The sequence below is a fragment of the Poeciliopsis prolifica genome, unplaced genomic scaffold (assembly GCF_027474105.1).
Source record: "Poeciliopsis prolifica strain line A6 unplaced genomic scaffold, Auburn_PproV2 SCAFFOLD003, whole genome shotgun sequence".
Lineage (NCBI taxonomy): Eukaryota > Metazoa > Chordata > Actinopteri > Cyprinodontiformes > Poeciliidae > Poeciliopsis > Poeciliopsis prolifica.
Genome location: NW_026562378.1, coordinates 10,478,194 through 10,490,631, shown reverse-complemented (window position 1 = coordinate 10,490,631; position 12,438 = coordinate 10,478,194). Strand labels below are relative to the sequence as shown.

Sequence of the window (12,438 nt, the reverse complement as noted above, 5' to 3'; positions counted from 1 at the left end):
TCATCTGTAACTGTTAATCACTTTACATTTTAAATAAATTTAGTACTTTGTGTTGCGCTGTCATTTCAAACACTGACAAAAAAAATAACAAAAAAAAAGAGTACAGATAAAAAAATTCAGCTACAAAGGACAAGAAAAATGAGTAGAAACCACTTCACTGTAATTAACTTTTCCTTTTTACTGTCATAAATGCAACCAAAAGGTAAAATAAGTCTGTATTAAAGGCATAAGTCTTACAAACCTTGATAAAATGCATTGTATTGCTACAGAATATATTCTGCAAAGCATTTGCAAGTATTTTTTTTAGCTTCAAAGATAAAATATCTATCAACAGATGGCAGACTATGAAAGTTGTGCAAATGGTTTAAAGCCATATTTAGATACAAGAGGAGGTATTATTGAGCAAAAAAAAAAAATTCATGAACAGAGCAATGGTTAATATATTGTCACCATAATTATTCAAAGCTAAGAACAGCAACAAACTGTTGGGAAATTGCATTAATTCAAATAAAGGGAATAAGAATAAAAAAAAAATTAAAACTCAAGTAAACCGAGTTCATCTTTAGTCTCACAAAAAAAAGGATTATCTTCATTTTAAAGACAAAATAATTTAAAAACAAAAACATAGACAAAAATATGTAAAGAAAAATAAAAGGTCTTTTATTGTCAACATTTGTTGAAAATTGTTTCATTTGACCATATTTTGGTCTTAAACTGGCCAAAAATAAGAATAAAGGAGAAAATAAATGATACTCCAATTTCTTTAAACTTATAACTAAAGTTTAGCATCAAAACATTGAGCATCTAAAATCTCTTATTTCACTGACAAATTGCACTGAAGCAGGCAACATTTAAACCTGAAGCATCCAGATAAAAATGTTTATTACACCTTCAGTGCTGAATGCAATCACCTGAGGTTATTCCTTCATTACTGAATGTTATAGAGTCCATGTAAAAGATGGCCTTCATTTTAGGATATTCATAAATACATATTGTTCTACAAACAATGTGATCAAAACTATATCTTTTTTAAAATATTAAATGTTATAAATGATCATTTATAGCAATAATAATTACATTAGTGCTATTCGCAATAAGAAAATAGTCTTATGAATTTGCATAAAAAGTTTACAACATCTAGTAGATGTTTTGAAAGAGTAAATCGAAAGCATTTGTAAATCGCACATCAACACATTATTGCAAAGCTTATGAGAAACATGCATTCTCAAAATATTCCCTAAAATGAAAGGTACAGTTTGTTGAAGGGCACAGAAAAGTTAAGTCTAACTTTCTTGACAACTCGACAAACCATTCAGCCAATGGCTATTATTAAAATACAGGATTCTTACTTTTTTTTTTTTTTAAATACCAATCTTTCCAGACTTCCCTGTTCTTTTTGGTTGATTTTACATAAAAAATACAAAAGGTCACCAGACTCTACATGATTTAAAATAGATACTAAAAGGCAGGCAGAAAGAAGGGAATTGATAAAGAACAAAGGAAAGCAAATAAGTTCAAAAGAAAGTAAGTCAGTCAGGACTCTAAGACAAAACGAGAAAAAAACAAAGAGCATAGACACAAAGAAGGAAGGACAAGAGGAGAGATAATGGGAAAAGTCTGCAAACAAAGTTGTTTCTATACTCATCCACAGAAATCAAAATCTATATGTGCAGAAACCTTTCAGGCAATGGAGAAGTCTCATTAAAATTTGTGGCATGTCATGATCATCAAAAGATATTTGACAAACTGGGAATTGTGCCCATGAATAATTTCCAATAAAGCAGAAAAAACAGGGCTCAGATTGAAAAACTCCTAAACTGACTTATAAATCTCTCCAAAAAGCAAATACTGACTTGTAGAGGGATGAAGTGTAGCTAGCTTATTGCGCTCTCCACAACGCTCCCAATAAATTCTTCATAGTATGTGACTTAATAAAAAAGTTGATCTAAAAGTTCTACAAATATTAGTAACATAAATGACTGGATTTGAGAGAACAAATATTTCTATTCATGCAGGACGATATACATGATGTGTAGCAGCTTGCCGCATGTTCATAACTTGCAGCTGTGAGTTGATACACTCTCCCTTCATCAGTGTTTGTGTGAGCTTTAAGCATGACACAAGCTTCCGTTGGACCCGCAGGTGGCAGCGATGCTGCAGTTCTTCAGGATGGGGCTGAAATGGGAGGCTGCGTCCGCCTCTCTAGGAGGAAACGGTCTCATGGTGGAGAGGATCAACGCCAGACAGTCGGCTACGTTTTTGTTTGGGGCGCAAGCCAGAGCGGGGGTGTGGCCTGAAGAAGATCAACAGGTTAGATAGCTTGGACTCCTTCCACGATCTCCCTCAGAAATGAATATTCTCGCTTACCATCCTCGTCGACAGCCATGACTGCTGCTCCTCTGCTCAGCAACACCTGCACAACAGTGGCCAGGCCTTTTCTCGCAGCAATGTGAAGAGGCCTGCAGGGCAAACAGGTTTTACAGTTTCATCAGAAAATGTATCCACACGATCACAGCTGACGTTTTAATGAGAGGCTTTTTCAGGCGCGGTCATGCCGGTGTGATGCTCAGAGCTTTGCAGCAACTCACATCTGGAGGGAGTTGTTTCTTGCGTTGATGAGGGAGGAGTCTGTGATCTCCCCAAGGAGCAACACAGCACACATCTCATGACCCTGCAGACACAAGCATTTTGTTTATGAGCCTAAACAATTCTGCTTTGACTGCTGGTTGGCACCAAATTTTGGTTCCCACATAGCGGATGGGTTTGTGTGTATGTGACCTTGCTGCAGGCTAAGTGAAGTGCTGTGTTATTGTTGACGTCCACCAGGGTCAGGTCTGGCTTCGCCTTGAGCAGTAAGAACTCTGAAAGGCAGATAACAAGCCAAAACCAAAAGGTTTACACATCACAATCATAAACTTGCGGTTTTTGAGCAGGATGCAAAACAATCTATAAGCAGAAGAGCATTAGAGTATCAAAACTACAGAAAACAAGAGCAAAAAGTAGTCAAAAGTAGGGCTCCAACTAATTAATAGACCTACAATTAATAGTTTATTAGATTAAAATCATTTTGATTTTTGGTGTTGCAGTTTGGCCGCCATCCAGAAGAGGGCCCCCTTGGTCATCCTTAAACGGAGCCAGAAACAAAGATGTCGGTCAAATATTGGGGAATGAAGGAAACATAGTGGATATTTACAAATTAAGGAAAGCATTATTTAGTCATCTTCTGAATACAGAATTAAAAAAATTGAATTTAATGGATGTAAAGTAATGTTGCTACACACTCGTGCGCCTTAAAGTTGTTTGCTATCCACCAAAATAGAAAAAAAGAAGAAGATGGCCGCCAAACCAGAGCACAAAAGAGAAATAATCTAAACAGAGTCTGGAATGGGATGAAAAATACACTTTATAGGGTTCTGTTTTGAAACATAAACACTTGACAGGTTCCTTAATTTAACACCTTAAATTCAGCCGTGCGTAGTCGATCGATAAGAGCAATCAACTTTAGATTAACTCATTAATTAATAACTTGCCTCCCTAGTCAAGAGCCTGAGACACTTTAGGTCCAAACATCCTTTAGTGACCTACCAACAGCCATGGTCTGTCCGCAGTCTGCTGCAACCATTACAGCAGAGCATCCAAAGTGATCCACGGCATTGACCTGCGCCCCGTGGGCCAGAACCAGCTGGAGCCCAGCAACACTCCCTGAATAAGCAGCTGCATGCAGCGGCGTCCTGCACATCAAAACAACAACAGAATGAATTAAAACTGACCCAAGCTGCCATAAAATAAACCAAAATAATAAATATTAAGCTGGAATATCTGGTAAATATTTCATTTAATGTGCTAATCTTTTCTGCCATTTGCTGACAGAAAAAAAGGCAATTTGTGGGATACTTTATTTATACCTCTCTGAGTTTTTTGCATTTTGTCTAATAAAATACACTTGTATATTTTCTTACGATTTTCTGTAATGGACCAACAAAATACAAAATGTGTGCCATTATTTTGAAGAGTCACATTTCAGAGGTTTTGATCATTTTGAAGTTTTGCTGAATCTTCTCCGATTCTTTTAAAAACGTATTTAATCTCAGTCAGACTGTTTGGAGAACATCTAAACACCAATTTGTTTACATCTTGTAAGAGATTCCCAGGTCAGGTGAACTATACTATACATCATTATATTGATTTTAGGTCATAGTGTGGAGACTTAGTGACAAAGCATATAAATATTTTTAAAGACTATAAAACTAAAATAATGGATAGCTTACTGGCGTTTTAAATTATTTCCCTAAATTAAAATGCATTTGCATTTATATCACTTTAGATTCAAGGAGTAATTTCAATGCAAGTGTTTCTGATGTTCTGATGAAATGTAACCCACCGTCCTTTGGTATCATTAGTGTGAACAATACAAGGGCCAATCGTCTTTACTAGAAGCTCAGCAGCAGCATCATGTCCATTGATTCTGCATGGAAAGCCAAAAGCATTTTAAATAAATAAATCTAGTCTAATATAATCAGAATTAATACTAAAGGTTTATTAAAATACTCACAAAGCACAGTGCAGTGGCGTGAAGCTATTTCCTTCCTGGTTGCTATAAAGTTTGTTCTCAAGTAAATTTTGTAAACAACCTTCGTGACCTGAGAAGACAAAATATAATAAGTTCGATTCTTACATGTTCTAGTTCTATTCTTGTCCTTATTTACTCATTTATTCATTAGTTAAGAATTAATTTAATTAGGAATATTGTCTAAATTGTTCAGACAGTTTAGACAAAATTGACTAAAACAAAATTAGACCAAATTGTCACCATGGTAAGCAGCCCAGTGTGTGGGTGTGTAGCCCCTGAAGTCTAGCAAGGAGTCCAGAGGGTCAGCCTTTTTTGCAGCTCTAAGCAGCATGTGGAGCAGCTTTGTGTGACCACAGGATGCAGCGAGGTGGAGCGGCGTCTTTCCCTGAGCGTCTCTGCACAAGGCAGAGGCCCCATGTTCCAGCAGAGCCAGAACAGAGTCCTCACTACCCAACATGGCCTGCAAAACAAGCAAGCCATGAAACAGTTTCTGGATTAAATTAAAGTTCTAATGAAGGACTAATGCTGGAAGAACAGCAATGTGACGAGCAGCAACTCACAGCTCTGTGCAGAGCAGTAAAGCCTCTTTTATCTGCAGCGTCCGGATTTGCATTTTTCTCCAACAGGATGTGGACGCAGTCAGTGTGACGTCCCAAAGCCGCCAGGATGAGAGCTGTCCTAATAAACAAACAGGATTCACTGTTTAATAAGTCTGGCAAAATTATCCTGGCTGGGAAAAAAAAGCTTTTCTTATCTCCCAATACTTTTTAAATGAATCCAGGTCAAGATATTCACTGCAGATCAAATATTCTTGTTTATCACCTTTTTATTATCAATTTAAGTTTGTGCAACAAAATATAAAATCTAACATTAATTTTCTGCCCCATGGAAACATTTTTTCATTTAAATAAGATTTTTTCTGTCATGAACAAGAAAAAAATGAACGTGTTTAAAATGAGAGAACATCAGCACTGGAAAAAAGCCAAACCACACAGCCACTCACTGTCCCTGCGTGTCCTGAGCGTCAATGATGCCAACACTTTGTTCCCTGTTGACCAGTAAAAGCAGACAGTCCACTTGGCCTTCAGCAGCTGTGAAAAACAAAGACAATTCAAACATTAAAACTAGTTAACACTAGTTAACTACTCCAAAAACACAAAATTTTACCAAGTATTCTTTACTACTTTCTAGTACAAAAATCTTATTACACTTGAAATAAGACAATTTACAAGCAACTTTTCAGTAAGATATTGGAGCTAGTTTTAACTCAATTATTTCCTGATAATGATAAAGAATGTCTGGATCCACTGGAAGGTCACTTTACCGCTTTTTCCATCAAGATTAAAAGGAATTATTGACTTAAAACAAGCCATTTCTCTCTACAAGTGACTTCTAAATTAGTTTTGTCTTATTTCAAGTGTACCAAGGTATGTGCAATAGAAACCAGACCCCAAACTCTCGGCAAGAGTTTGTGTGTTTGCAGTACGTACCTGCAGCATGCAGGGCGGTCCGCTTCTGCTTGTATTCCTTCAACGTGTAGGAAGCCTGGTGCTCCAACAGGACCTCCACACATTTGGAAAAGCCTCTCTTTGCAGCAAGGTGCAGCGCAGTCTGGCCTTCAATATCCCGCACATCCAGACTGACTAGCGTCTCACAAAGCAAATGCAGCGCCTCACAATGCCCATAGTAGGCCTGCAGACATAAAGTAGTTAGTAGAAATAAAAGGTTGTGATGAAGCATTTACAGTTGTCATACTTACGGCTAGGTGCAGAGGGCTGACTGGAATATTACTTTCAACCTCTTCAAGACAATTAAAAGAAATCTCCAAGAGCTGTGGGAGCAAGACAATAATAAAAAAAAAAGCCATTAGTTGCAGGCTGCAGTAACTAATGTGAAAAGAAATACATAAAACCCACAACTGACCAGTTCTAGATGCTGTTTGTTCCCATAAGCTGCTGCGTAGTGAACAGCACTGTAACCTCTGCTGTTCTTCAGAGTGGGATTTGCACCGTTGTCAAGCAAAAAGTCTAAACACCTGAAATCAGAAGAAAGAATGAGATGCTTCAGTGTTTTTGTCCCTGAAAAATAAATAAGAAAAATTACCCTTCTCATAATCTTAGCTTTTTTGTTTAAAATTTTCTCGTGGCAAAAACAAATGAAGTGTTTTTGTTATACAGCTCATTTGAGACTGTGCTTTGAACCAACATGCAAAAAACAACAACACTGGATTAAGTAAAATGCACTTTAAATTCACCAAGTTTTCAACTAAAAACGAGATTTACTTACAGAGAGGCTTCTTGTTTTCTTTCCTCACTGAGGTCTGGCTCGTATTTTGTTCCTCCTCTGTGAATAAAAACAAGTGAAGTTAACTGAGTCGGACAACAAGAAACCCCACAAAACAGTTCCCTGTCCGATGACGAGAATCAGGAGATTTTCAGCTTAAACGGCTGATGAGAAACTTGAGAAAGTTTTTGATCAAAATGACAGGAAAAGGTTCTCACCCACAGAAAGTGTGTGAAGCAGCAGCATAGTGCAGAGGGCTGCAGCCCGTCAGATCCGCCTCATTCAGCTCCGCTCCGGCTCTCACTAGAGAAATTGTACACTGGCTGTTCCCATTGGCTGCAGCGTAGTGCAGAGGAGACCTGAGAGACAAAATAGAAAGGGTTAAAAAATTTTAAAAATCATTTTATGCCACGCTGCATATGGTACTTACCTCCCCAAGTCGTCCTTTATATCCAATTCAGCTCCACTGTTTATCAGTAAATTAAGACACTCAACATTTCTGCAACACAAACAAATAGGGAGAATATATAATATCTAAGAGGGATTCAATGTCTTATAATCATAAATATAAAAAAAAAAGAATTAAAGTTTCTCTAATGGCATTTATTTGAGACCATTAGTGGCATTTAGCAGAGAGGAAATAAAGCTGAGAAAAAAAAAGATATTGCAGATGGTTTTATTAAATGTAGTACCCGCTTTACACAACAAACACCCAAACTTTAGTCAAATTTTTAATTACAGGTAGACGTCCCCTCTAAAAGTGATGCAAATGTAGAAACAAAACTCAAACAAGAGTAAAGTCAGCTAATTAAATAATCAAAACAGTTCAGTTCTTCCATTTAGTCCAGTATCAGATTTTCTTTTTCTGGTCAAACTTCAATGTGAAGCCGGGTTGAGTTCGATTATGTCTGATCTCTCACCCTCCAGAGGCAGCTGCATGTAGGCAGGTCCTCCCAAAATCGTCCTGGGTGTTTATGTCAAACTCCAGGGTTGGGATTTGGCCATCCTGAATCACATTGTAAAACTGGCCTGAGGCAAAAACACCAACAAAGAAAAACCAAAAAAACGTTCAGCCATCGCTAAATCCATCTTGATGACAGCTAAGATCCTGATGGAGAGCTGGTGGATTTAAAGAGATCCTCACCGTTAGAAAGTAACTTGCGACAGCAATCTGGGAAGCCAAACAGCGCCGCAAAATGTAGAGGAAGCATTCCATGAACCCCCTGTCTACAGATCACATTAATTAATTAATTAATCTCTGCAACCAATAATAACAAACATACAGTGAATGCTTTTTGAGAATTCATCAAGGACCAGGATTTCTAATAATTTTTTAACCATAGATATGATTTAAAAGACTCTCATCCGAACAGACTCACCTGCCTCTGGCAGCTCCGTTGGTCAGCAGAGTACTGGTCAGCAACTCCTGACCGTATCTGGCAGCAACGTGGAGAGGAGTGTTTCCATTTATGTCCACACAATCAATCTCACCTCCTGAACGAAGAAGACCAATCTTGCATTTGACAAAGCCTTTGATCACCGTCAGTCACATCTTGCAGCAGGATGTGTTTTACCGTTTTGGATCAGAATCTGGGAGCTTGTGAAGCGTCCGTGCATCGCAGCCAGGTGTAAAGCGCTTTTTCCTTCTTTGTTCTGTTGAACACATTAATAATTAATATTGAAGATACCAGAAGTCTTTAAGTTCTTGTTTTGAACACATTAAAACAAATTCAGACTCTTTTCCAATTTTCATGAATAAAATATAAATAAAATGAAGATTTTCCTTCGACTGGATTTGCTCAGCTTTAATTGAGGAGCTTTTTTGTGGTGTAATGTTAACAAAAGTGAGAAAGGAAAGTTACTGACCAGAAAACCGTGCAAAATCTCTATTACCTTAATCATATTTCTTTTTTTTTTTTGCTTATAGAGAACAGCTTCATAAATACATGGAAGTGTATTTTCTTTTTTTCAAACCTACAATTTAAATCTTAGTCATTTTCATGCAAAACTATTTTCAATGAAAACCATTTTATAAGAAAAAGTTTTATAAACATATGAAGGGGAAACCTACTTGTAGTTACAGATTAAAACAAGTGTTAAAAATGTTAAATTTAAGCAATTTCAAAAAATCTTCATCACCCAAACAAACTTTTTAAGTACTTGTCCAAATCCTTATGATCAGTAGATTTAACATTTAAATAAATTATTAAACGCAGTAAATCTAGAAATCAATTTTTAATCCTTTCTGCAAATACTTTTGGTTTTATAGACACATTTCACCTGGACGTTGACATCAGCACCATTGTTGACCAGCAGCTCCAGACAGAGCACGCCGCTGGAGGAGATGGTGGCCAGATGCAGCGGCGTGTTGCCTTCGTGGTTGAGCTGATTGATGTTGGCGCCACAGTTCACCAGTTCAGTGGCGACAGAGTCCTGGCCCGTGTGACAGGCCATGTGAAGCGCCGTGTTCCCAAAGCTGTTTGGCTCATCAGGCTGAAATCGCGGAGGGAAAGCAAAACAATAAAACTCACTCAATTCAGAAAGTATTTTTCTTTCTCACCAGACAGATTATTTTTGTTTAAAAGTATAGAAACTGATAGTTTATTTGACTAAGCTGCAGCAGGTTTTACCTCCACTTGGAGTCTCAACAGACACCTGACCACATCCAGGTGTCCGCTGACGGCCGCAGCGTGGAGCGGCGTGTAACCATGTTTGTCTTTGCACGCCACATCTGAAATGTAGGACATCAGCAGCTTCAAGACGTCCAAATGTCCTGCAAGAAGAGACTTACATTTACTTCAGGAATTTGTGTTCACAAAATGGAAAAACATCTTGCTACATAACCAGGGAACTGAAACTAGTTTAAAGTATTTTCTCATCTGACTGCTGTAATAAAAGACAGAGATCCTTAAAATCTTACAGATTTTCAGAACTTTCACAAAGTTACCAAATATTGTCAAGATGTTGAGGAGGAAATTTAATCAAAATGTGCTTTAATATGCACCAGTTTAATATTCGCCAATTGCACCTTGTTTGAATAGTTTTAATTGATTTGTTTGCCTTTTAGTTGAATTGTACAGCAGGTAGCACTCGCCACATTTAAATATATAATAAAACCCTTCAAATGTGTTCTTATGGTGTTTTTTTTTTGCAGTTAAAATTGTTCAGAAGATGCAGGATGGAAAATTGTGAAACTCTTATACTTCACAAACCTGCTAAAGGATTTTCAAATATTTAAAAACTTTAATTCTAACTAAAGAGTTTTTATATATAACTTCACTCACCGAGATGTGCAGCCCAGTGTATCGGCTGCCTGTCCTTCTTATCTTTGGCATATGCACTGGCTCCTTTACGCAAGAACAAGTTCACCATCTGTAAAGCACAACTCCAGGGTAAACATATGCATTTGTGCAAGACACCCAGATGTCAAGCTTGTCAATTCGAAATCACATGCTATACTTTCACACACAGACAAAATATGTCAGAACAAGACGTTCAAAGCATGACATGCTTTATCAAAGGAAGTAAATCTGCTCTTAACGATTTAAAAGAGGACATAACATGTTCATATGTTTTTTTCTGTCGTCTTCACAGGATACCTCAGCATGCCCGCTGTGTGCTGCGTGATGTAGAGGTGTTCTTCCCAGTTTGTCCGTAACATCCAGGCTGCAAACATATGGTACGAGGGCTGCAGCGCAACCTGTGGCCCAGTTTGCAGCTGCCATGTGCAGGGGCGTAAGCCAGAATTTGTCCCGTGCGTTGAGTTCGGCTTTGTGTTTTAGGAGCAGTTCTACAGCCCTCTGTGGTTATACAATATATACATACATACATACATATCACATGTCTGACTGTAAAATCAAGAAGCTGCTTAATCAAATGCCTTTGATTTAAAAAAGTAAATAAAAGTACCTCATTTCTCGAGGCTGCGGCTCGATGTAAAGGGGTGAGCAAGCCCTGGTCCTTAGAGTTTACATTTGCGCCTGTCATAGAAAGCAAAATCAAAAACAAGCTTTTCAACTGCACACTGTTTATAAGTTCTAGTCCTTATGCAGTAATCAAGACTACTTTGGTTTACCTGCATTTATAAGTAGTTCCATGACATGAACATCACCCAAATAAGCAGCAGCATGAAGCGGTGTGCTTTGTTCTTGGTCCTGAGATTTGAAACATTTTTAAAAATTTTGTGGTAAGAAAAAAAAAATCTAAAAATGCACCAGACACACCAGGCTGGTTTGCACATTTTCATTTACCTGTAATGTACTGTCAGAATAATAAAGGCGTGATAGTAAAAGTAAAACACACAGAGCCCAAAAATGGAAGATCATAACATCCCTCTATTACTTTGAACAAATGCACATTTTCTTCTACTCTTAACAGGTTAAAGCTGAAATTTTAACCAAACACTTCAGCAATTTATTGAGCTTTTAAACCCCATCTTTGATTTAAATAAGCCTAGCGATCAATAATAATTAGTAGTTGTACCAAGCAGAGCCACGAACTGACTATACTGCTATATTAATGGTCATTATGCAATCTTGTGCCAAGCCTCTTATTCTCTGTGATTTATGCAGATTATCTTAAAACAGCTAAATAAATGTTAAGGTGAATTACTATATTTGATACACAGCCTATAGCCATAAGAAAATTGTAAAAAGTGATAACTTTATAGCCTTAAGGATTTGTCCAAGATGTGTAGCAAACACTTTTGACATCACATCATGAGCTGCAGACAGGATGATCCTACCTGAGCGTTGACACTTTCGTTGTGCTCCAATAAAAATGCAACATCTTCGGCATTTCGGCTGAATATGGCCTGGATCAGAGGAGACTAAAGAGAAGACATTGGACAGTCAACACATACAATAAAGAGCAGTGAGGGACATGCCATTTAAAATCACTTCATACTCTCTGAGTAAGGTAAAAAGAAAAGCTCTTAAAGGATAAAAACTTGGAAAGTGGTGTTTTTAAAATGCCTTTCCTCCCAGCCTTCAAAGAAATTAAACAACATCTGTGACACAATTAGCCTGAAGGAAAACTTTCCTCGCAGTGCAGCTATGATGACTAGCAGCTGTGCACAACAGTGAAGAGTCCAGTAAGTTTGCCAAAGTTTATTAATACCGCTGCAAAATCAGTGTTCACTACCTGGTCCTTGATACTTCTCAACTCCATGTCCCAATCACGCAGAAAGCTTCTTCATTGAGACTTTGTGTCAGCTAGTTAGCCTAGCTTTAGCTTATTTGGCAACCGGGATGTTTGGAGCAGTTGTAGAACATCGCGAGAGGACGCCGAGGAGCGGGATTTTAAGGGATTTGCTTTTCAAGCCAGCTTTCTGTCAACGATAGTACCGATGCGGAATCTGGATGGAGATGAAAATCAGGGTAATGGTACGGAGGGATTCCAGCCGCAAAGAATTAGAAGATAAAACCTCAAAATTATCCGGAAAACATGCTAAAAACTGTCCTACTATTATAAGAGGAGTCTGTAATGTCAATAAAGACTTTTCATTTGATAATTTGAGAAGTTAATTTCTAACGCTGCATTTTCTTTTATCAAAGAGTTAGTAATTTCTCCTTTTTTTATAAAAT

At 37.6% G+C, this 12,438-nt stretch overlaps 1 protein-coding gene across 1 annotated transcript; it reads right to left on the bottom strand.

The window, feature by feature from the left end:
• Positions 1 to 639: 639 nt before the first annotated feature.
• On the bottom strand, positions 640 to 12,103 carry LOC129353430 (serine/threonine-protein phosphatase 6 regulatory ankyrin repeat subunit C-like). Its single transcript, XM_055022771.1, has 28 exons — positions 11,996 to 12,103; positions 11,598 to 11,681; positions 10,929 to 11,007; positions 10,763 to 10,833; positions 10,453 to 10,653; positions 10,138 to 10,225; positions 9,484 to 9,626; positions 9,134 to 9,346; positions 8,428 to 8,506; positions 8,233 to 8,347; positions 7,998 to 8,080; positions 7,774 to 7,882; positions 7,284 to 7,352; positions 7,072 to 7,212; positions 6,857 to 6,913; positions 6,494 to 6,605; positions 6,330 to 6,401; positions 6,061 to 6,262; positions 5,574 to 5,661; positions 5,131 to 5,248; positions 4,811 to 5,030; positions 4,553 to 4,640; positions 4,382 to 4,465; positions 3,586 to 3,731; positions 2,779 to 2,861; positions 2,589 to 2,671; positions 2,368 to 2,459; positions 640 to 2,293 (listed from the first exon to the last, which is right to left on the bottom strand). Exons 1-28 carry the CDS (start codon positions 12,020 to 12,022, stop codon positions 2,109 to 2,111), a joined length of 3,132 nt encoding a protein of 1,043 aa, XP_054878746.1. The 5' UTR covers positions 12,023 to 12,103; the 3' UTR covers positions 640 to 2,108.
• Between the last annotated feature and the right edge of the window lie 335 nt (positions 12,104 to 12,438).

Coding starts and splice junctions, on each gene's coding strand:
- LOC129353430 (XM_055022771.1), bottom strand. CDS start 12,022: ATGGAGTTGAGAAGTATCAAGGACCAG. Junction 10,834..10,928: donor GGAACTACTTATAAATGCAG/GTAAACCAAAGT, acceptor TTTCTATGACAG/GCGCAAATGTAAACTCTAAG. Junction 4,641..4,810: donor ACACTGGGCTGCTTACCATG/GTGACAATTTGG, acceptor TTGTCTTCTCAG/GTCACGAAGGTTGTTTACAA.